At 37.4% G+C, this 23,564-nt stretch overlaps 1 protein-coding gene across 11 annotated transcripts in view; it reads right to left on the bottom strand.

Moving 5' to 3' along the window:
* Window positions 1–23,564, bottom strand: part of KDM4C (lysine demethylase 4C) — a 521,081-nt gene that overhangs the window by 183,070 nt on the left and 314,447 nt on the right. For 10 of the 11 annotated variants that reach the window (XM_059142108.1, XM_059142109.1, XM_059142111.1 and 7 more), the window contains 2 exons: window positions 22,365–22,578; window positions 20,400–20,476 (listed from right to left, as the gene is read on the bottom strand). In XM_059142108.1, the coding sequence (XP_058998091.1) occupies window positions 20,400–20,476; window positions 22,365–22,578 (291 nt within the window). The other variant, XM_059142116.1, reaches the window with a different exon arrangement.

The raw sequence follows: 23,564 nt of genomic DNA on the forward strand, positions 1-23,564 counted from the left end.
AGTGGAGGGTTAGCCTATTTTCTTTACTTAAATGAAAATTTTAAGTGAGCACTATGATTTCTTCCAGAGTCTTTCAGTGTCCTTTGTAATCTAACCTCTGGAGACACCCCAAAAGAACAAAATAAATAAATAAAATTCAACAGTCAGGGCTCATTGCCAGCCTCATTTTATCTCATGTTTAATGAGCATGCCTTTTCCAAGAACAATAACACCCCAGTGTAAAATGACTCACCATTCTAAAGATTTAGATATATTGCTAGTGAACCAATGTCTCCTAAAACAAAACTAACAAACACTAAAATGTCTGTCACAAAATGATTATTCTGTAAGATAGCTTTTATGCTTGTCTCCCAAGTACAGCATTAAAGGAGCCATTCTGTTGTACTTACCGACCCCCCTTCCCCCCCACAGCGGGGCAGCTAAAAGCTGAATGAAAAAATATAAATTAGATCATATATTGAACATTGTACCTTTCCTGCTTAGGTCCCTTTTCCTCACCTAATACCATTTACAAAACTTCCCTTCTAGCATTACTAAGTATTTTTAAAATTTGGTTTCATAAAAAATAACCACTGCAATGAACCACAAGTTTACCAGTTTACAACGTGGAATGATTTCTTTATGGCTCAGTTATTAAACCGTGAAAAAGAGTGTTTGTAATCAAAGTGCTGACACAACATTAACAACAGTGGTGAGAAGGACATTGTTATAATACAGCTAGCTATTGCAGCTGTTTGTTATTCATGGTGGAGGGAAATCATGTTCCACTGGCTCTTCTATATAACATCAGTTAAAGAAATGCCAATACCAACATTCTCAAGCTGCCTCATAAGAAGCTCTCATTTTAGCTGACATATCCGTAAGTACCACTAAAGCCAATTTTCAGTGCTATAGAAAATTATGAAATTGAAGTATTTCCCCATACCTTTACTTATGAACCATGTTCATAACAGAAATGCAAAACCATAAAATAGGGCTGTCTGAGCTTGGAAAACAAAGAGTAATTAATCACATTACAGAAAGATAGCTTACAAAGTGCTGATCAACACAACATGGAAGAAACCATTTCTGGAGCTATGGCTCATTTATCAGGGTTGAGGAGAGAACAGGATCTCACATAAGGACAGGGCTGGCATGAATTCTGAGTGATTAGGAAACTAAATGACAGGTTTCCTGCAGTCATCTTTTGAGTGGATATTCCACAGGCTCAGTGAATTTCATACTAGCAAGTGAATTCTCCAATTTAAATGCCCACATCAATTTTGTACTGTAAGTGAAAACACATATTCACTCAACAAATATTGGTTAATCATCATGTTCCAGGCACTGGGCAACTTCAATGAATGACAAAGATCCAGCCCTCAATGAAGTTACCTTCTGCTGGGATAGCAGACAAACTAAACCAGTAGACTATTTAAGTGGTAGAGGATGTCAAGTGCTAGGGGAGTGAGCCATGGAATAATCTACAGAAAGTGATGCCAGCAGATTCTGGCCTTTTCTAATAGGAAAAGGGATCAGAAATTTAAGAGGAGGAATAAGACTTCATAGGCCATGGAAAAAGTCAACAACTTTATTCTGATTGAGATAGTGAGGTTCGAACACAGCAAGAACTTAGTTTGACCTATATTTTAATTGGATCATTCCAATGGCTGTGTTGACAACAGACAATAAAGGTTCAAGAGGAGAAATTAAAAATGCCAAGTGAAATAAGTCAGTTGGAGAAAGACAAATACCATATGATTTCATTCATACGTGGAATTTAAGAAACTAAACAAAGGAATAAAAAAGAGAGACAAGCCAAAAAACAAACTCTTAACTATAGAGAACAAACTGATGGTAACCAGGGATGGGGGGTGAATAGGTGATGGAGATGCACTTGTTATGATGGGCACTGAGGAATGCATAGAATTGCTGAATCACTATATTGTACACCTGACACTAATGGAACACTGTATGTTAACTATACTGGAATTGAAATTAAAAAAAAAATTTTTTTTAAAACAAACAAAAAGAGGACAGTCAGGCATATGAAAGGAGACCCTGTTCATGAAGTTGGCCATAGTGCTCCACAACCTAGAAGAGAAGCTGAGCTAGACACTGATAAATACAGGCCATCAATGACTAGCTGCTGTTTAAAAGCATCAAAGCTATGACATGGATGAGATTACCAAATGGGTTAATTCAGAGAAGAGGCTCACGTTTGAGTTCTGGGGAATGAAAAGAAGTGGCAGTAAATAAAGAGGAAAAGCAGGAGTGTGTGGGGCTCCGGGAGCCAAGAAAAAACAGTGCTTTAATGGGAGACAGTGATCAACTGAAAGGAGCAGAAATTCTATAAAATATAGGCAAAGCCTGTGACTCTGTTAAACTAACAGAGAAGTGGTGGGGGTGGAGAACTTCTTGAAGGAAGAATAGTTACATGGATTAATAAAGACAATTCTTTTAAGGAGTGTTACTATACAAAGAGGCATGGAGAAATAGGGTAGACCTGGTAAGGAAGAGGATCAAGAGAGGTTTTATCAGTTTATTTGAAAATAAAAGGAATAGCAGCTTATTTGGATGATAATGAGAATCATCTAGAGAGGGGAAACCTGCTGGTATGGGAAAGAAAGGGATGAATCATCGGAACTATGATCCTGTGTATAAAAAGAGAGGGGGTAGCCAAAGGTAGAAGCAGAGATATTGTGGCCATGATGCAGATGGAAACTTGAAGATCTCCACTGATGGCTTCCTGTTGCTCAGTGAAATGTGAAGTAAGTTCACAAAGTCAGAGTAAGGATGGGGGAGAAGAATGGAAGCTTCAGGTGACAGAGCTATGAAACAGTCCACCTGGACAGTGGTAGAGGGACTGCATGATGGGAATGCAGCATGAATTACTCGCATCCCTGAGGACACACCAATGTCAGCTACAGGAATGCAGGTGCAGAGCTGATACATAATAGGATTTACCAGGATTGAGTTGTATGGACAGTAACAAAGTAAGCAAGTGGAAGAAGAGCTGGAAGTGTGCTCAAGGAAACATATTAGCTAAAAACAATAGTAAGGACAAGAGCAGAGGGAGAGACTGAAAAGCTGGAGCAATACTGGGAGTCACAGTGGGGTAAAGGATTCCTGGACTCCAGGAACTAGAGACTGTGAGCTAGTAAGAAAGGAAAAAAGTCTGAGAAAGATGCCTCATGCTTCAGACTGGGCAAGGACACTGCCAGTTGAGAGTGAAAACAAATGAATGACCCTTTCAAAAGGCTTTCTACTGAATACTATATTAGTTCTATATTATTGCAGTAACAATTTACCTCAAACTTCATCACTTAAAATAACACCAATTTATACAGTTCATTAGGTCAGAAGTCCAAACTGGGCCTCACTAAAATCAAAGGCTAAAATAAGATCAGTGAGGTTATTCATTTCTGGAGACTCTCTAGCTTTTCTTTGCTCTTACTCTAGCTTTAAGGGGTTGCCTGCATGCCCCAGCTCGTGACCCCCTCCACTTACAAAGCCTGCAACAGCAGGTCAAGAGTTTTCACTTTACCTCATTCTGACCTTCTCTTCTGCCACCCTTTTCCATAACCAAGGACCCCTGTGTCTACACTGGGTAAACCCAGATATCATAAGCTGATTAGCAACCTTAATTTCATCTACTACCATAATTCTGTTTTTTATGCAATATTGACAAACACACTCATAGGTTCCAGGGATTAGAACATGGACATCTTGGGGAGGGGGTGTGCACTTACTACATTATAACTATTTAAATGTCATCATACAACCATTTGTATGAATGGAATATAACAGAAGAATATAAAGCCATACATACTGTTTATTTCAAATTCAATTTTTCCCTGGATTTATCTTCCTAATAGCACTGCTTACACCAATATAAAAATTAATTTGAGATTTGCAGAGTATCTATCTGATACAGGGTAGCAAGGCAAGCACATGAGCAGTGGCAAGAAGCACCTCTATAATTTAAGACTGGTCAGAGATCATCCACATGAAGCTTAATGCATTTACATAACCATATTTCCAGGAACCTAAGCAAAGTACTTCAAGTTGAACATATACCTTACTTTGTTAAAACAGTACAACATTTGGCTTTCAAGTAAAAACCCAGCTGGTTTATTCTTTCTTCCCAGCATCACCTTCTATAACAAATAAAAAAGTACTTGATTTCTTCATCCTGTCACTGGATTAATTTTTGCTATTCATGAGAAATGCCTGCACTTCACTCCCCCCCCCCCACCCCCAGGGTTCCCTTTCCTCACTGCTAAGGAGATGTGCCTCGTAGCCTGGTGACCTCCAGGCATGCACATCCTGGTGTGTAGTACAGTATGTTATGCTCCCCATAATGTCAGTCATTATTCTTCCTGACTTCACTTGTGCTCTCTGGTTGAAGCACTTAAGATTAATGAGGCATTTGTTCTCAATCAAGAAGCTATTTATGAATATAGTTCCACTTAAAATAAGTTGTGTAGACTTCTCTTTCTCTCTGTTACCAAGTGGAGGGAGGGAGGAAGAAGAAAGTAAAGAATAAAAAAATGATTTGGGACTTTTTAGCCTGTAAGCAGTTCCCTAACTGGAAGGCTTCCACATCATAGCTATGTTGTCAGGATAATTGATATCCTCAAATGTGCTGTTCTATTTGGTTAAATTTAAAATAATTATTACCACCCTGGCCTTTGTGAGCCAAGGTTTAAGGCTGCAGCTATTTAGAACACTCTGCCTCTTCAGGAAGCAAGAGGTAACTGTGAAGCCAAATGTATTTCCTCAAATGGGAGAGTGTGGTCCCAGCTAGTGGCTTACAGGGACACCTCAATGGAGAGGAGTAATTACATAAGCAACCACTAGACTACAAACCGCCACCACGCACTTGTGAATGCCCTGCCTTTAACAAGAACAGAGCCTTTCTTTTATATTAGTTTCACTGTATATGAGGATCAAAGTCAGCCTTTTAGGCTGACAGCCTCCTATCACCTGGTCTTAAGTGTCTCAAGGAATTTAAAAAAAAAAAAAATACAGCATAAAACACATCACAGGGCACAGCAGTGCCACCATGACCACTCAAGGCCATAAGCCAAACTGATCTAAAAATCAATGGCTCTGATCTACATACAAAGCCACTTCAGAGCTCTTCGTAAAAGAAAAATGTCAATGCTATTGTCAGTTGGCAAATTGGATTCAGAAGATTATCCAGTTCTGGGGAAGGTCCTCTGGGCAGAAACTAGAGTAATTATGAAAGGGTAAAGAAACTGCTTTACTCAACCATTCAGTAATGCTAATTAACCTACATTAAGTAGATAACAAATTCTATTATAATTAGCTAGAAGTTAGTGCTAGATTAGCTTTCAATGGAAACAAACAAAAATCATTCAAAAACCGTGTTCAAAAACTGGCCAGTTGCTTAGCCTTCTTCCCACTCTAAAAACAAGAAACAGATAAATGAGTCTAGGCCTGGAAATCTGAAGGCCAGTGTACTGCTATAAATCCAGGCTCTCTTACCATATTGTAGGGGGAATCAGGGAGCAAAAGACTGACTCTCTAAAACCCTGGTTCATTATCTGTTGAAATGCCAATAGAGTATTACCCCTGATGAGGGAGCAGGAGTCTGGCTGAGGACAAAGCAAAAGCTGGCGCCTTGCACCCCCTCTTCACCCTTTCCCCTCCATAAGTGCAGCATCCCTCAGGCAGCCCTGACTGCCATGAACAATAAGCAAATAGTTAACTTGCAGAGCTCACAATCCTGCTAGACAGGAGTCTCCCTTGGCTTACAAATGTCCTAAATCTCACTAACAAAGATGATTGATAGCAGGATTGTGACACCCCACCAAAAAGTCTCCCAACTATCTTAATGTTAATGGCTGGTCTAAAGACAACATTGATCCAGCAGCAAGGGCAAGGCCTCCAGCAGGCCTGGACCATCCTGGCACCTTGTAGGCCCTCTTTAGCATATGAAAACTCCACTGACACCTCCCTTCCCCTCACCTTCCCCCAACAGCAGGGTACATAACCTGCCATCCCTCACAACCCAGGGCAGCAGCTCTTCCTGCCCACGGGTCCTGTCCCTGTGCTTTAATAAACCACCATTTTGCACCAAAGATGTCTCAAGAATTCTTTCTTGGTCATCGGCTCCGGACCTCAGCCCACCAAACCTCACCTAGGTTCTAGAACTTCATCACCCCCACCTTAAAAGACCACCAGAGACGTGAGTCAAAGCCAATCAGCAAGGGTCATTTATTGCAGGCTCGAACCTGGACCACTGCGCTGCTCCTTGCCGATAACGCCGAGAGGTCCAGAGCTGGGTTGGTACAGGGTTTTTATAGACAGATACAAACAAGTTTTGGGTGGGGCTGAGCTGATTGATAGATAGTTTGAACAGGCATACTTGGCGTCAGTGGACTGGGTTAGGGGACCTGCGTGCAAAAGCAGACAAGAAAGCAGACAAAGCAATCTTACAGAAGCAGAACTGGCCGGTTAGCCCACGCATGCGAAAAAAGCACTATCAGGATATTGAAGGCCTGGTTACTATCAAGTAAAGACAATTGGGAGTCTCCTGGTGGAATGTTACATTCCTGCTATCAAGCATCCTTGTTAATGAGATTTAGGTTTAGAAGAAATTTAACTTTATTTACTTTTCCTTCTACCTCCACCTCCTTCGGTTTTTCATGGAGGGGAGGGTGACATTAGGGCTTGAGGAACTGAGTTCTGTGTCTTTGGAAATTGGGCTATTGATAAGGTAACTTCTTTGTTGTAAATCTCAAGGACATTTGCAAACCAAGGTAGACTCCTGTCTTGCAGGATTGTGATCTCAGCAAGTTAACCATTTATCATTTTATGGCAGTCAGGGGTGCCTGAGGAACGCCACACATATGGAGGGGAGCGGATGAGGGGGGGTGCAAGGCCCCGGCTTTTGCTTTGTCCTCAGCCAGCCTCCTGCTCCTTCACTGTAAAAGGATATTTCTGATAGAGATAAAGAATTCTTTAGTCCTTATCAGTGTTATATTTTATGGAAGCTGTATGCTGCTTATATTAGCTTATATTTAAATCAATTGTTATTCTGAATTATGTAAGTCAAAAGCTGAAAAATAAAACTCTACTTTTCTAAATAAAAGACTTCAAAGAGTATAATGATTGGCAATTTCAAAAATTGGTTATCAGTATTATTATTTTTATCTGGGGAACTAAAGAGGGTAAGGGTTGTGTTATGTGGCAAAGGTCATAAACCTTAAACATACAGATTTTCTTTAATAATCTCCAGCCTAAGAGAACTCTTTATTATGGAGAGAGGGAAAGCACTACCTTGAGATTCAACAGAGCTAAGTTAGAGTTGCTTCATAACAGAGGCACCTCCATCTATAAGACCCAGTCTCAATGCAAAGCGGGAACCAAAGATTACCCAATAAACCACCTTCCCAATCATCAAGCAGAGTAAAGAGAAAGTTACACAGGTTGGTACTTAACTGTTCTCAAAGATCTGACAAGCTACCACTTCCAAGAGGTCAATCATTTTTACCTGAGACTGAGACTGAGCTGACAGACTAATGTACACTTCAAATCAGGAGTTCAAACAAATGCATTCCAACAAATGACTTAGATTCTTCCAGTCTACAAGCTTTAGCAACACCATGGGAGTGAGTTTTGTAAAGACCACCTCAGGAATTTCTAGAATTTAACTTTGTGACTATGATTTATGCAGAAAAAAAATAGTTCATTTTCTTTCAGAAGTCAAATAAAATAGATATGTTCAGCCTTAGAGGGCATGAATGGCAACCACTACCAAATCTATAGATATCACTTACTTATAGTCAAGCAGTAAAAAAATACAAACCAAAATGTTTTCTTTTAATCACTGCAATTCCATATTCCATTCTTTATAAAAGGAAAGGAAATGCAAATCCCAAATTATCATTAAAGAATAACTTGTTCATATCTATGTTACTCCATTAAAAAAAAAAAAACAAGAAAAATAAAGGGCATAGTGAATAAATGTGAAAACATATTTCATGTTTGGGTTTTGATTTCCTGAAACCATTTTGGGGGAAAAAATGTTATTACAGATATGTCACACATATACAATACAACTTTATTATTCTACGTAGTACAATAAATGCTATTCAATAGATGTGTGCAATTACTTAGTTTGTACATTTCATTATACAAAATGAAAATTCCAACCTATAAAGTGTTTTTTTTTAATTTTTCATTACAAAATCTGCTTTTTCATACAATGGCAAATATTTGCCCAAGAATATAATATACAGCTATTTTTTTAACACTGTATTACTTGTAAGCAAAAATACTGAAACAAATTCTTCTAAATTAAGTGTAACAGGATATACTAAAATAAAAAAGAATTTAGATAATGCATATTGTCATGCATTCCCAAGAAGCAAGTAGATAAAGTTATAGTAAGACCTTGAGGTCAATGGTTTGTTAAAAATTTTCTTTAGCTCATAAAAACTACACCGATCTGTCCGATAATTATCAGTGCCACTTGTATTCTTATACTTTTCTGCTATTCAACACCTCTGACTAGTTTAAGAAGTGCATGATAAATTTAGTATGCTTGAAGGTCCCCAATTCTAAAGGAAAGCTAATTAAAGCAAAATGGACATACAAAGCAACACAGAATCAAGAGCTTTTAGGGTCAGAAGAGATCTTAGATATAATCTCTAATAGAACCTTTTCATTATATTGCTTTTAAATCTTTCTTTAATTTGGATTTTGTTTAGATTTTAAGTATGTGAGCTACTGTGCTTACCTGTCCGAGAATTATTTAAAGTAATAAAAAAGCTCCATAGCAAGACATAGCACAAATGATACACACTTTATTTGAAATTGGTCACACTGACAATGAAAAACTATAGCACAGGCTTAATGCTGCCAAGGACAGAAGATTGACAACTTATGATTTGTCAAAGTCATAAATCTGAGTATGATGTGACTTTCCATGATAAGCTACCAATCCTTACACGCAGTTTTCACCACCACTTATGGCACTAAAACAAAACTTAATAGCCCCTCTCCCCTGAAAGGTTCCTGAATAAATATCCAAATTACCTAGACAGAAAAAAATCACCAGACACTTACATAATCTATAAATTTTAAGAAAAGAAAATCTTATCCATATTCCCTTTTAACCTCCTTAATCTGATGATATTTATTTTACCCTTTAGAATTCTATATTATAAATTCTTCAAAAGATAATATGGAAAATCGTATTTTTACTCTACATAATATAAACCATATAAATTATTATTATTATTATTATTATTTTAGATAGTAGTAAGTATTCAGGTTACTGGCCCATTCCAGACATCTAACAAATATCTTTCTTCATAATCAGAAGTGTATCCTTAAAGGAGTAGTCAGGTATTTCACAGAAATACCCAGAATGGAAAAAAATTTTTTTCAGTGTAGGGATAAAAAAGAAAAGGTGGGAAAAAAAGCTTCAAAGAAAGCAATACATATTCTATGTTTTTACAGTGAGAATACTAGCATTTTTAATTAGTAATGACTTATAGTCATTATACAGTGGAAAGAAGCAAATTAGAGAAAAGTATAGCAAATTAGATCAAAAGTGATTAGGCTCACATTAAAAATGAAAATAAGAAAAACATGGTAGAATCAGAGTATTGACAGTCTATACCTAAAAACAGAACTTGGCAATGTTTGGCATGTGCTCTCAAGTCATACGGTAACAGAGTAAAAACTGCTCCAAAATCCATTTTATAAATAGTCACAAAAAGGTTGAAAACAAATAGCTGAAAATAAAATAATCCAATAGAGTTGAGTTATAAGCCATAAACTCGAACATAGCTTTCAGTCAGTTGCATCTATTCACCTAAGCGATACTGAAATAGGGAAATCGGCACAAAGCAGTTACATTTAGTTAGAATGATGGGATGTACAACCTAAATCTCAGGACAGACAGGTTTTTGGGGGGTTCTTTATTTCATTTCATTTGAATTTGGATATAGATCCAGGATCCTAGAATCTAAGTGGGGGTACAATCCAAAATTTGTAACCTATCTCTTCCCCCAACCCATTCAATTAAAGCTCCAAAGAAGAAGCTGAGGCTTCTTTCTTGTTTTAACTGACACAAATGGATAAAGTAAAGAAACAATAGCAAAAGGAAACACAGTAAGCACTGAGCAAGACTCTGAAAACAGTGAGAGCACCGAAGGCCACAAAGGTCTGGCCCATTTCTCTGTGATCACAACCTTCTTACTTTATGTTTCACCCCTTCAGAAATGATCTAACACCGCACAGGTGATAACGGTACTACTTAAAAACTATCACAACAGTTGGGGCCAGAGTGATGTCCCTTGTTAGAACTGGTAAATCAAAAGACAGCTGGTCAGCATTGATTCCAGCTTTGCATGCATCCTCAGTTACCTTGCCAGGGCTGACAGTGACAAAACTGACTACATTCAATACTTAGATGAAATAATACCTACAATGCCTTTGCTTCTAAAATTTAAAATACTGATGCTTATCTCCATGATACATTTCCTATTATAGTCTCCTTTTCCCCCAGCTTTACTTAAATATAATTGATATTTTAACATCTAAGTTTAAAATGTATAACATAAAATGTACAACATGATGATTTAATTTATGTATGTATACTGAGAAATATTACCAAAATAATAAATAAAATAATAAATCACCTCACATAATTTCTTTTACTTATTTATTTTTTGTGGCAAGAACTTTAAAGATCTTAGCAATTTTCAAGTACAGTACTATACAATAGAGTATTTCTAACTATACTTATTACTATGCTGTATATTAGACTCCCAAAATGTATTCATTTTAAAACTGGAAGTCTGTACCCTTAACCATCTTAACCTATTTCCCCCATGACCGGCTCCCAACAATTAACAATTAATTTTCTGCTCCCATGAGTTCAGTGTGTTCTTTTAAGACTACACATATAAAATAGAGTATACAGTATTGTCTTTCCCTGACTTATTTCACTTACAATAGTGCTCTCAAGGTCATTTATGTTGTTGCAAATGGCAGGATTTCCTTCTTTTTTATAGCTGAATATGAAATTCCAGTGTGTATCTTCATATACATATAAATACACACCTCATTTTCTTTACCCATTCATCCATCAATGGAAGTCTTTAAAATAGATCTTTTTTTTGTAATTTTTTATTTTTTATAAACATATATTTTTATCCCCAAGGGTACGGGTCCGTGAATCGCCAGGTCCACACACCCCACAGCACTCACCAAAGCACACCCCCCCAATGTCCATAACACCACTCCCTTTCTCACAAGCCCCCTCCTCCCAAAAACCCTCAGTTTGTTTTCTGAGATTAAGAGTCACTTATGGTTTGTCTCCCTCCCAATCCCATCTTGTTTCATTGATTCTTCTCCTACCCACTTAAGCCCCCATGTTGCATCACCACTTCCTCATATCAGGGAGATCATATGATAGTTGTCTTTCTCTGCTAAACTTATTTCACTAGGCATGATATGCTCTAGTTCCATCCATGTTGTCACAAATGGCAAGATTTCATTTCTTTTGATGGCTGCATAGTATTCCATTGTATATATATACCACATCCTCTTGATCCATTCATCTGTGGATGGACATCTAGGTTCTTTCCATAGTTTGGCTACTGTGGACATTGCTGCTATAAACATTCGGGTGCACGTGCCCCTTCGGATCACTACGTTTGTATCTTTAGGGTAAATACCCAGTAGTGCAATTGCTGGGTCATAGGGCAGTTCTATTTTCAACATTTTGAGGAACCTCCATGCTGCTTTCCAGAGTGGTTGCACCAGCTTGCATTCCCATCAACGGTGGATGAGGGTTCCCCTTTCTCCACATCCTCACCAGCATCTGTCATTTCCTGACTTGTAGATTTTAGCCATTCTGACTGGTGTGAGGTGGTTTTGATTTGTATTTCCCTGATGCCGAGTGATATGGAGCACTTTTTCATGTGTCTGTTGGCCATCTGGATGTCTTCTTTGCAGAAATGTCTGTTCATGTCTTCTGCCCATTTCTTGATTGGATTATTTGTTCATTGGCTGTTGAGTTTGCTAAGTTCTTTATAGATTTTGGACACTACTCCTTTATCTGATATGTCCTTTGCAAATATATTCTCCCATTCTGTTAGTTGTCTTTTGATTTTGTTAACTGTTTCCTTTGCTGTGCAGAAGCTTTTGATCTTGATGAAATCCCAATAGTTCATTTTTGCCCTTGCTTCCCTTGCCTTTGGCGATGATCCTAGGAAGATGTTGCTGCGGCAGAGGTCGAAGAGGTTGCTGCCTGTGTTCTCCTCAAGGATTTTGATGGATTCCTTTCGCACATTGAGGTCCTTCATCCATTTTGAGTCTATTTTCGTGTGTGGTGTAAGGAAATGGTCCAATTTCATTTTTCTGCATGTGCCTATCCAATTTTCCCAACACCATTTATTGAAGAGGCTGTCTTTTTTCCATTGGACATTCTTTCCTGCTTTGTCAAAGATTAGTGGACCATAGAGTTGAGGGTCTATTTCTGGGCTCTCTATTCTGTTCCATTGATCTATGTGTCTGTTTTTGTGCCAGTACCATGCTGTCTTGATGATGACAGCTTTGTAATAGAGCTTGAAGTCCGGAATTGTGATGCCACCAACTTTGGCTTTCTTTTTCAATATCCCTTTGGCTATTTGAGGTCTTTTTTGGTTCTATATAAATTTTAGAATTATTTGTTCCATTACTTTGAAGAAGATGGCTGGTACTTTGATAGGAATTGCATTAAATGTGCAGACTGTTTTAGGTAGCATAGACATTTTCACAATATTTATTCTTCCAATCCAGGAGCATGGAACATTTTTCCATTTCTTTGTGTCTTCCTCAATTTCTTTCATGAGTACTTTATAGTTTTCTCAGTATAGATTCTGTGCCTCTTTGGTTAGGTTTATTCCTAGGTATCTTATGGCTTTGGGTGCAATTGTAAATGGGATTGACTCCTTAATTTCTCTTTCTTCAGTCTTGTTTTGGTGTAGACAAATGCAACTGATTTCTGTGCATTGATTTTATATCCTGACACTTTACTGAATTCCTGTACAAGTTCTAGCAGTTTTGGAGTGGAGTCTTTTGGGTTTTCCACATATAGTATCATATCATCTGCGAAGAGTGATAATTTGACTTCTTCTTTGCCGATTTGGATGCCTTTAATTTCCTTTTGTTGTCTGATTGCTGAGGCTAGGGCTTCTAGTACTATGTTGAATAGCAGTGGTGATAATGGACATCCCTGCCGTGTTCCTGACCTTAGCAAAAAAGCTTTCAGTTTTTCTCCATTGAGGATGATATTTGCGGTGGGTTTTTCATAGATGGCTTTGATGATATTGAGGTATGTGCCCTCTCTCCCTACACTTTGAGGAGTTTTGATCAGGAAGGGATGCTGTACTTTGTCAAATGCTTTTTCAGCATCTATTGAGAGTATCATATGGTTCTTGTTCTTTCTTTTATTGATGTGTTGTATCACATTGACAGATTTGCGGATGTTGAACCAACCTTGCAGCCCTAGAATAAATCCCACTTGGTCGTGGTGAATAATCCTTTTAACGTACTGTTGAATCCTATTGGCTAGTATTTTGGTGAGAATTTTCGCATCTGTGTTCATCAGGGATATTGGTCTATAGCTCTCTTTTTTGATGGGATCCTTGTCTGGTTTTGGGATCAAGGTGATGCTGGCCTCATAAAATGAGTTTGGAAGTTTTCCTTCCATTTCTATTTTTGGAATAGTTTCAGGAGAATAGGAATTAGTTCTTCTTTAAATGTTTGGTAGAATTCCCCCGGGAAGCCGTCAGGCCCTGGGCTTTCATTTGTTTGGAGATGTTTAATGACTGTTTCAATCTCCTTACTGGTTATGGGTCTGTTCAGGCTTTCTATTTCTTCCTGGTTCAGTTGTGGTAGTTTATATGTTTCTAGGAATGCATCCATGTCTTCCAGATTGTCAAATTTGTTGGCGTAGAGTTGCTCATAGTATGTTCTCATAATAGTTTGTATTTCTTTGGTGTTAGCTGTGATCTCTCCTCTTTCATTCATGATTTTATTTTTTGGGGTCCTTTCTCTTTTCTTTTTGATAAGTCTGGCCAGGGGTTTATCGATTTTATTAATTCTTTCAAAGAACCAGCTCCTAGTTTCGTTGATTTGCTCTATTGTTTTTTTGGTTTCTATTTCATTGATTTCTGCTCTGATCTTTATGATTTCTTTTCTCCTGCTGGGCTTAGGGTTTCTTTCTTGTTCTTTCTCCAGCTCCTTTAGGTGTAGGGTTAGGTTGTGTACCTGAGACCTTTCTTGTTTCTTGAGAAAGGCTTGTACCACTATATATTTTCCTCTCAGGACTGCCTTTGTTGTGTCCCACAGATTTTGAACCGTTGTATTTTCATTATCATTTGTTTCCATGATTTTTTTCAATTCTTCTTTAATTTCCTGGTTGACCCATTCATTCTTTAGAAGGATGCTGTTTAGTCTCCATATTTGGGTTCTTTTCAAACTTCCTTTTGTGGTTGAGTTCTAGCTTTAGAGCATTGTGGTCTGAAAATATGCAGGGAATGATCCCAATCTTTTGATACTGGTTGCGTCTTGATTTAGGACCGAGGATGTGATCTATTCTGGAGAATGTTCCATGTGCATTAGAGAAGAATGTGTATTGTGTTGCTTTGGGATGAAATGTTCTGAACATATCTGTGATGTCCATCTGGTCCAGTGTGTCATTTAAGGCCTTTATTTCCTTGCTGATCTTTTGCTTGGATGATCTGTCCATTTCAGTGAGGGGAGTGTTAAAGTCCCCTACTATTATTATATTATTGTTGATGTGTTTCTTTGATTTTGTTATTAATTGGTTTATGTAGTTGGCTGCTCTGACGTTGGTGGCATAGATATTTAAAATTGTTAGATCTTCTTGTTGGACAGACCCTTTGAGTATGATATAGTGTCCTTCCTCATCTCTTATGATAGTCTTTGGCTTAAAATCTAATTGATCTGATCTAAGGATTGCCACGCCTGCTTTCTTCTGATGTCCATTAGCATGGTAAATTCTTTTCCACCCCCTCACTTTAAATCTGGAGGTGTCTTCGGGCTTAAAATGAGTTTCTTGGAGGCAACATATAGATGGGTTTTGTTTTTTTATCCATTCTGATACCCTGTATCTTTAGATTGGGGCATTTAGCCCATTAACATTCAGGGTAACTATTGAGAGATCTGAATTTAGTGCCATTGTATTGCCTGTAAGGTGACTGTTACTGTATATGGTCTCTGTTCCTTTCTGATCTACCACCTATAGGCTCTCTCTTTGCTTAGAGGACCCCTTTCAATATTTCCTGTAGAGCTGGTTTGGTGTTTGCAAATTCTTTCAGTTTTTGTTTGTCCTGGAAACTTTTAATCTCTCCTTCTATTTTCAATGATAGCCTAGCCGGATATAGTATTCTTGGCTGCATGTTTTTCTCGTTTAGTGCTCTGAAAATATCATGCCAGCTCTTTCTGGCCTGCCAGGTCTCTGTGGACAAGTCAGCTGCCAATCTAATATTTTTACCATTGTATGTTACAGACTTCTTTTCCCGGGCTGCTTTCAGGATTTTCTCTTTGTCACTGAGACTTGTAAATTTTACTATTAGGTGACGGGGTGTGGGCCTATTCTTATTGATTTTGAGGGGCGTTCTCTGAACCTCCTGAATTTTGATGCTCGTTCCCTTTGCCATATTGGGGAAATTCTCCCCAATAATTCTCTCCAGTATACCTTCTGCTCCCCTCTCTCTTCTTCTTCTGGAATCCCAATTATTCTAATGTTGTTTCGTCTATGGTGTCACTTATCTCTCGAATTTTTCCCTCGTGGTCGAGTAGCTGTTTGTCCCTCTTTTGCTCAGCTTCTTTATTCTCTGTCATTTGGTCTTCTATATTACTAATTCTTTCTTCTGCCTCATTTATCCTAGCAGTGAGAGCCTCCACTTTTGATTGCACCTCATTAATAGCTTTTTTGATTTCAACTTGGTTAGATTTTAGTTCTTTTATTTCTCCAGAAAGGGATTTTATATCTCTCGAGAGGGTTTCTCTAATATCTTCCATGCCTTTTTTGAGCCCGGCTAGAACCTTGAGAATTGTCATTCTGAACTCTAGATCTGACATATTACCTATGTCTGTATTGATTAGGTCCCTAGCCTTCAGTACTGCCTCTTATTCTTTTTTTTTTGTGGTGAATTTTTCCGCCTTGTCATTTTGTCCAGATAAGAGTATATGAAGGAGCAAGTAAAATACTAAAAGGGTGGCAACAACCCCAGGAAAATATGCTTTAACCAAATCAGAAGAGATCCCAAATCGTGAGGGGGGAGAAAGGGGATAAAAAGAGGTTCATAAAAAAAGAAAGAAAAAAAAAACAAAAAAAAGAAAATGAATAAAGAAAAGTATAAAATAGAAAAAATATATATATTAGGTAAACTAGTTAAAAACGTTAAAAAAGAAAAGGGTAAAAGTTAAAAAAAATTTAGCAGAAGCAGAAAAAAAAATGAAAAAGAAAAAAATTAAATTAACTGCAAGATTAAAAAATCACAGGGAGAAAGCCATGAGTTCAGTGCTTTACTTTCTCCTCCTCTGGAATTCTGCTGCTCTCCTTGGTATTGAAACCACTCTCCTTGGTTGAAACTGCACTCCTTGGTAGGTGAACTTGGTTTTGGGTGGATTTCTTGTTGATCTTCTAAGGGAGGGTCCTGTTGTAGGGATTCTCAAGTGTCTTTGCCCCAGGCGGAATTGCACCACCCTTACCAGGGGCCGGGCTGAGTAATCCGCTCGGGTTTGCTTTCAGGAGCTTTTGTTCCCTGAGAGCTTTCTTTTCCGTAGAGTTCTGGAGGATGGGAATACAAATGGCGGCCTCCTGCTCTCCAGCCCGGAGCCGAGAGCCCAGGGCCCGGGGCCCCAATCCTCAGTGCGTCCTCAGAGAATAGCGCCCAGTAACTCCCGTCTGCCTGACCTCCGGCCGCGCTCCGAGCTCACCAAGACTGCGGCTGGTTCAAGGTAACCCCGAGCTGTGATCTCACTTTCGGCTCTGTCTCTGTAGCCGGCTTCCTCTTTCTAATTCCCGCAAGCTCTGCGACACTCGGACACCCCCGATCCTTCTGTGACCCTGCAGGACCTGAGGCCACGCTGCCCCCGCTTGGGCTTCGCCCCGATTTAGCCTCTGGAGCGATGTCCCTCAGCAGAACAGACTTTTAAAAGTCCTGATTTTGTGCTCCGTTGCTCCGCCACTTGCCGGGAGCTGGCCCCTCCCCCCAGGGTCTATCTTCCCGTCGCTTTGGATTCACTTCTCCGCCAGTCCTACCTTTCAGAAAGTGGTTGTTTTTCTGTTTCTAGAATTACTGTTCTTCTTCTCTTCGATCTGCCGATGGATTTGCAGGTGTTTGCAATCTTTAGATAAGCTATCTAGCTGATCTCCTGCTAGCAGAAGTAGTCTCAGCCTGCTACTTCTCTGCCCTTGACTCCTCCCACTAAAATGGATCTTTAAAGAAGAGAACCACCACACTCAAGTCTCACATATACCTTAAAAAGATAAATATAAGGTATTTCATGCTACCCTCTTCTTACCCTCCATGTGTGCAAAGTACTCACCATAAAATGAAACAGAATTAGCTAGAACAGTCACATCTGTTATATTAATATATATCCCAAGCAAAATATGCTTTCGGTATATTTTGCATTCACAATGAATAATAAGTCTTATTTACAAATACATTTAAAAAGAAAATCCCAGGAAATAATTAGGAATTAGAATTAGTGATGTACAAACTAGCAATCAAATGTTACCTGACCTCCCTTGCACTGTTAGATTTCCATTAGCTCCTTTGGAGCCTCCACTGAAAGGAGTTCCAAGACTTCTCTAGAATCTAAAAACTGACAATGTGAGATTGATTCCTGAAGAAGTCTAAGGATACTTTTAAAATGCAATCATCCAATCATTAAGCATTGCCTTCAGCTCAGGTCATGACCCCAATGTCCTGGGATGGAACCCTGCATCAGGTTCCCTGCTCAGTGGGAAACCTGCTTCTCCCTCTCCCACTCCCCCTGCTTGTGTTCCCTCTCTTGCTGTCTCTCTCTCTCTCTGTCAAATAAATAAATAATTTTTTTTAAAAAAAATCAATCATTCTAGCCATAAAATCCAAAGAATCATACTTGTCTACTAAGAATTAAAATTGTAGCACTCACATCCACACTGAATAAGAGAATTAAAACAAAACATTGATATTATCACTTACTTCTCTGCAATGCTAAAATTGCAACTCACTGATCTCTCAGGAGAAAAAATATAGGATCTGAGCTTCATAGACAAAGTGCACTCAAATGGATAATTTGAAAAAATAATTGGTGCACTATGAATTCAGATCATTTCAATTTAGAAATAAGGTATTACGTGGGTCTAAAAAAGTCACTGTAAAACTGTATTCAAGAGTTTTCATTTCTTTTGCAAACTTTAAGAGATTTACATGGTATCAATAATAAAACACAAAAGGTATTTCCTGAGGGTGGGAGGGATTAAGACTAATAGGAGCTTTAAATCAGTTCTAAAGGATTACTAATCTAGTATTTACTTCTTAAGACATGCTAAAGGAGAATAGCGTAAGCTATCACAAGCAGCATTAGAATCAGAGTGGACAGCCTTGGCCTGGTCCTGGCTCTGCCACGCAAAGGACAATGGTACCTTAGGTAACAGGAGTGCTCAGTGTGTAAACACAGAAGTCAAGCAGTAATTGTAGATGGAATGAAGTATTCTTCATGCTTTGGTGAACGGATTAAAATATCTCTAATCTTGAAACCTATACTTCAGCATGAATGAGAGGACATCACTGTCTAGACTGATTCTACAAAGCTTTATTTTTGGCTCATACAACAATATAAGACCTGCATGGTAAATAAGAACTGAATATACTTATTACTTCAAGACTTCCAGGCTGATTTTAAGATACTCTGTATTTATATAATTTTTGTTAATATAATAATCACATTGAAGGAAATACAAAAATGTTTTCTGGGACATGAAAGAATTTTCTGGGACAATGAAAGAATTCTTAGATTGGAGATATTACCTCTAACACCAAACAGATCAGATTATTTGGGCTATAAAGAATGTCCATACTTTCCCTCATTTTTCCCTTAGTTCCTAAAGTGAATGCCAGCAAAAAAATCATTCAAAAGGACATGGAGAGTTAGAGAGGAGAAGGGAGTTGGGGGAAATTAGATGGGGAGGTGAACCATGAGAGACTATGGACTCTGAAAAACAATCTGAGGGTTTTGAAGGGGCGAGGGGGTGGGAGGTTGGGGAACCAGGCGGTGGTTATTAGAGAGGGCACGGATTGCATGGAGCACTGGGTGTGGTGCAAAAAATAATGAATACTGTTATGCTGAAAATAAATAAAAAATGAATTTGAAAAATTAAAAAAAAATAAATCTTTAAAAAAAAAAGGACATTCTCAGACATCTTTAATTTACAGTCACCATATGTCTCTTTCAACACTGAGAGCTAAACATTTGTATCATGACATAAATTTTTATCATGCAAGGCATTTTCCCTTTATTGTCCCTCAGGATTTTAACTCTGGTTGCAAAGAAATTTAATTCTTTGTCATTAGAGAGCATTGAGAAACAAAGTAAATGCTACTATTACAACTGAAATCACCTGCTCTGAGATTAAGAGTGAGGGATACAATGTTAAGATCTAACAGGTCCTAACTTTCAAAAATGATCTCATGCTTCTTGAAAGAGAATTTTTAAGAACTATCAAAGTAGCACAAAATTAAATGGAAAAATAGGTGACATGGTGAGTTACTATAACTTAATACTTGGATGTAGCTAAAGTTTTAACAGGGTTCATTAGGAAAAACAAGGTAGATGAGGAGGAATCTGTGTTCCCTAAGCAGGGTATCACTTGTTGTTGAAAGAATCTGTCCCAAGTTTACAGTAATGCCTGGCAAGATTCCAAAAGTTCTTGAAGTATGAATGTATGAATGAATCAGTGGGGAAAGACCTCGTACCAGTGGAAAAGTTATGTTTGAGCCTGGTTTTGTCAGGGGTCAGGGAGGATCCTCACCTTGAGTGTGACTTAGAATATTTATTTTCAAGAACTGCAAAATAGACCTAGGAGGGAAAATGAAGGAATATTTTAGACTTGCTCTGATAAACTGGCAGTCTCTGTAGGCTCCTGAGTAGAGGAGTGACACTTAGATATTTATTTAATATTTCTCTGATGAATAGAGCCATTAGATAGGATGATTTGAAAAGAGAAGATCAGAAAAATATTAAGTATAGAAGTAAGTGCACACAAAACCATGCATACAGCCTTACCTTACTGCTAGATTAAATGTGTTCACAGTGGAGAGAGTAAGCAGAGGGATTAAAATATATTAAAATAGGCCACTTACTGCTGTCCATGCATTTCTTTTGCAACGGGCACATAGCCATCCATTACAGATCTCGTGAGAAGGGATACCATAGCAACCTATAAAATAATAGTATGGATCCATGAATTAGGTCTTTTGCATTTTGGTAGTATTATACATTTTAGCACTGAATAAATAAAATCAGAACAACTGCCCACCATAATAGCATTTTTTAAATATTTTTTTTTCCAGTGTTCCAAAGTTCATTGTTTATACACCACACCCAGTGCCATAATAGCATTTCTGATTCTCACTGCTTAAAGCAAAACAGAAGTAAGGCTGTCTTCAGAGATACTTTTGGTTCTCATGCCTTATAAAAGGATATCAGTCTCAGGAAACATGAGAATATGGGTCTCAATCATTACTAATACTCACAATAATTATCTGATAATTCTTGAATGGGCAAAATAATTAAATTTCTAATTTATTGGGCCTTGTCCTTTACTCATACAAAATGTATTTCAAAATAAGCTGCAATTCATTAAAGAAAATTTAGGGAAGCTTAAGAATAATATAATAAACTTTGACATATTTTACAAATTAATATAATTTAAAATTACATTTCAAAAATTATGCTTAATTAGCTTTAATCTCAGTGACAGGACAGAGGATGCACAATTCAGTTAGTGATGAAGAGGTATCTTCAGTTCTATTTGTCTATTCAATACATGCCTGACTCAAAATAACTGTGTAAGGCAATAGCTGATGATCCAAATATAAGCAGGAATTATACAGTACCAATAAACATGTGTTACTCTGACTGCCTTTCAAAGGGCTTTGAAAGATTTAAAGAAGTAATTTTTAATATCAAATTTCTATAACATTTAAATGAAAGAGAAAATAACAGAAATATAATTACCAAAGAAAAGCCTATCATAGTTAGCCAAGACTATAAAATGTTTAGTTCAAGCACATGTTTATGAAATACTACAGTTAAATTGTATAGCTTGTACATTCAGGAATCAAAATTAAATCCCAGTTTTCCTGTGAAATGATGCATTGACTGTTATAAACTTAGAAAAATGTGAGGGTGAATGTGTGTGTGTGTGTGTGTGTGTGTGTGTTACAGATTGATATAAGTAAAGAAGGTTGCTATATTTCAAATACATTATGGTATCTAATCAGTCAATAAATGATAGACACCAAGACTATATCAACCCTAATGTTAGACTGGTGTTTCTCTGGGGTAAATATAGAAGGTAATGCCTCTATTATAACCATCCATGCTACAGAGACCATACATAACTATGTTAGCATGATATATGATTTGGCAAGATCTGGAATACTAAAATGCTTTAAAATAGACTTGCAGTAAAAAATAGCTCCCTTTTCACATTTTAAAGGATTTACATGGCAGGCAAATAAAAAATTATGTATTTGCCATGTATCCCATGATTTGAAATTACCAAATTATGGCAGGTATGGACCATCTCAGGACCATCTCGGTTCCAGGGAAAAACAAATGTAATGACTGTTCTCCCCTTGGAAGGCAACACAGATTTCCTTACCCTCCCAAAGAATAAAAATTAAACTCTATAATTAAATTTAACAATAATTACCCAAATCACTGAAAAAACTGTCCTATCTCTTTGAAAAGTACAAAGAAAAATAATCATGAATTAATATCAGAGGTTAAAATTAAGTTTTTACAAACTATCTCTTAAAATAAGTAAAATCCAAATGTGCAAAAGGAGCCTCAAAATGTCCCCACATCTGTACAACAAACAAAACAAAACTGCTCTCCACTGATACTGTACAAAACTGTAGAAAAAGGGATTATTATACTTACTCATACTTTTATCAGAAGAAATGTGAGAAAGAATGATCTAACCATTAAGAATGCCAATAGTTCAATGCAATAGATTTGGCAGGGGACAAAAGGGTGAGAAACAAAGACTATGTGAAGCACTGAAAAGCCAGTGATTGATGAATGAGAGATGCATTTACTTGCATGAACCCGTACACAGCACTTTGCACAGGAAATCAGAAGACTTGTTCCATCCTCTTCCAGAAAGGCATTAGGCGGAGAATATTCTATACTTTCTTCACTATAAATAAAACACATCTCTGGAATGAGGGGCTTAGACTTTCCTCCTGGAGTAACCACTTCATCTAATTTTGTCTCCCATCTAGAATCATTTTCTTCATTGCTGCTATCTGGCTGAAAAACACAATATTCCCACATGAGTGAAAAACATGCAAAAAAGTTCATCATTTGTTCTGGTCACTCAAAGCCACTAATAGCTGTTCCATTCACTAACTTCCAGCTTCTGTTCTTCCTGTTGTTTTCCTTGATATAACTATTAGCTTTTTATCAATGTTCCTCTTCAGGCTCCCATCCAGAAGCTAAGCTGTAAAAACAGGAGGACATTCTGTATATCTGCTTGTATGAAAAAGTTGATAACCTGCTAAAACTACATTCTTACATAAATAATTCAGGTAAAGCATCAATTTTTCTGAGGAATTTTTATTTCTTTATTTACACTAAGTTAGCAGACTTGGTTTCATTTACTGAAAATTTTACCTGGTTACACTTGAAGGAGTATTTTCAAAGACCTCAGTTTTAATCTTTGCAACAGTTTTTAGAGAATTTTTGAAGGCTTTGCCTCACCACAAAGTTTCAAAACCTCAAGACAGAAAGATCTGGAAAATGTCACTAAATAAGGAAATATAATGTGCAAAATAAAATTGTCATCCCTTACCAAAATATATGAGAAACATTTAACTTAATTGAAACTCTAATTAATGAACTATATTATCTCCAAATATCTTATATTAAAAGGTTTCCCTATATCTTATAGGTTTAGTGAGAATTTTTTTAATTATTGGGGAAATACACAGGCAAAATATGATATACAAATAAGAGTCAATAAAAAGTTAAATTTTTCCAAGAAAACACAGACATTCAATGACTAAACAGAAAATAGTTTCTCAGTCACAAAGGCCCATCAAAGACAAGTGAGTTAAGTTTACTTCCTCTATTTTCAAAGCTGAACATGTGGCATATCACCCAATTTCATGCCCTGAAATACCTGAACAAAAAAGCATTTACTTTACATGAACTCTAAAAGAGAAGCAATCTTAAAATACTTCTGATTCCATTATTGAGACTATAACTCAGGATACAATGCTCACATCAATACGCTT

The sequence above is a fragment of the Mustela lutreola genome, chromosome 12 (genome assembly GCF_030435805.1).
Source record: "Mustela lutreola isolate mMusLut2 chromosome 12, mMusLut2.pri, whole genome shotgun sequence".
In the NCBI taxonomy this organism is placed as follows: domain Eukaryota; kingdom Metazoa; phylum Chordata; class Mammalia; order Carnivora; family Mustelidae; genus Mustela; species Mustela lutreola.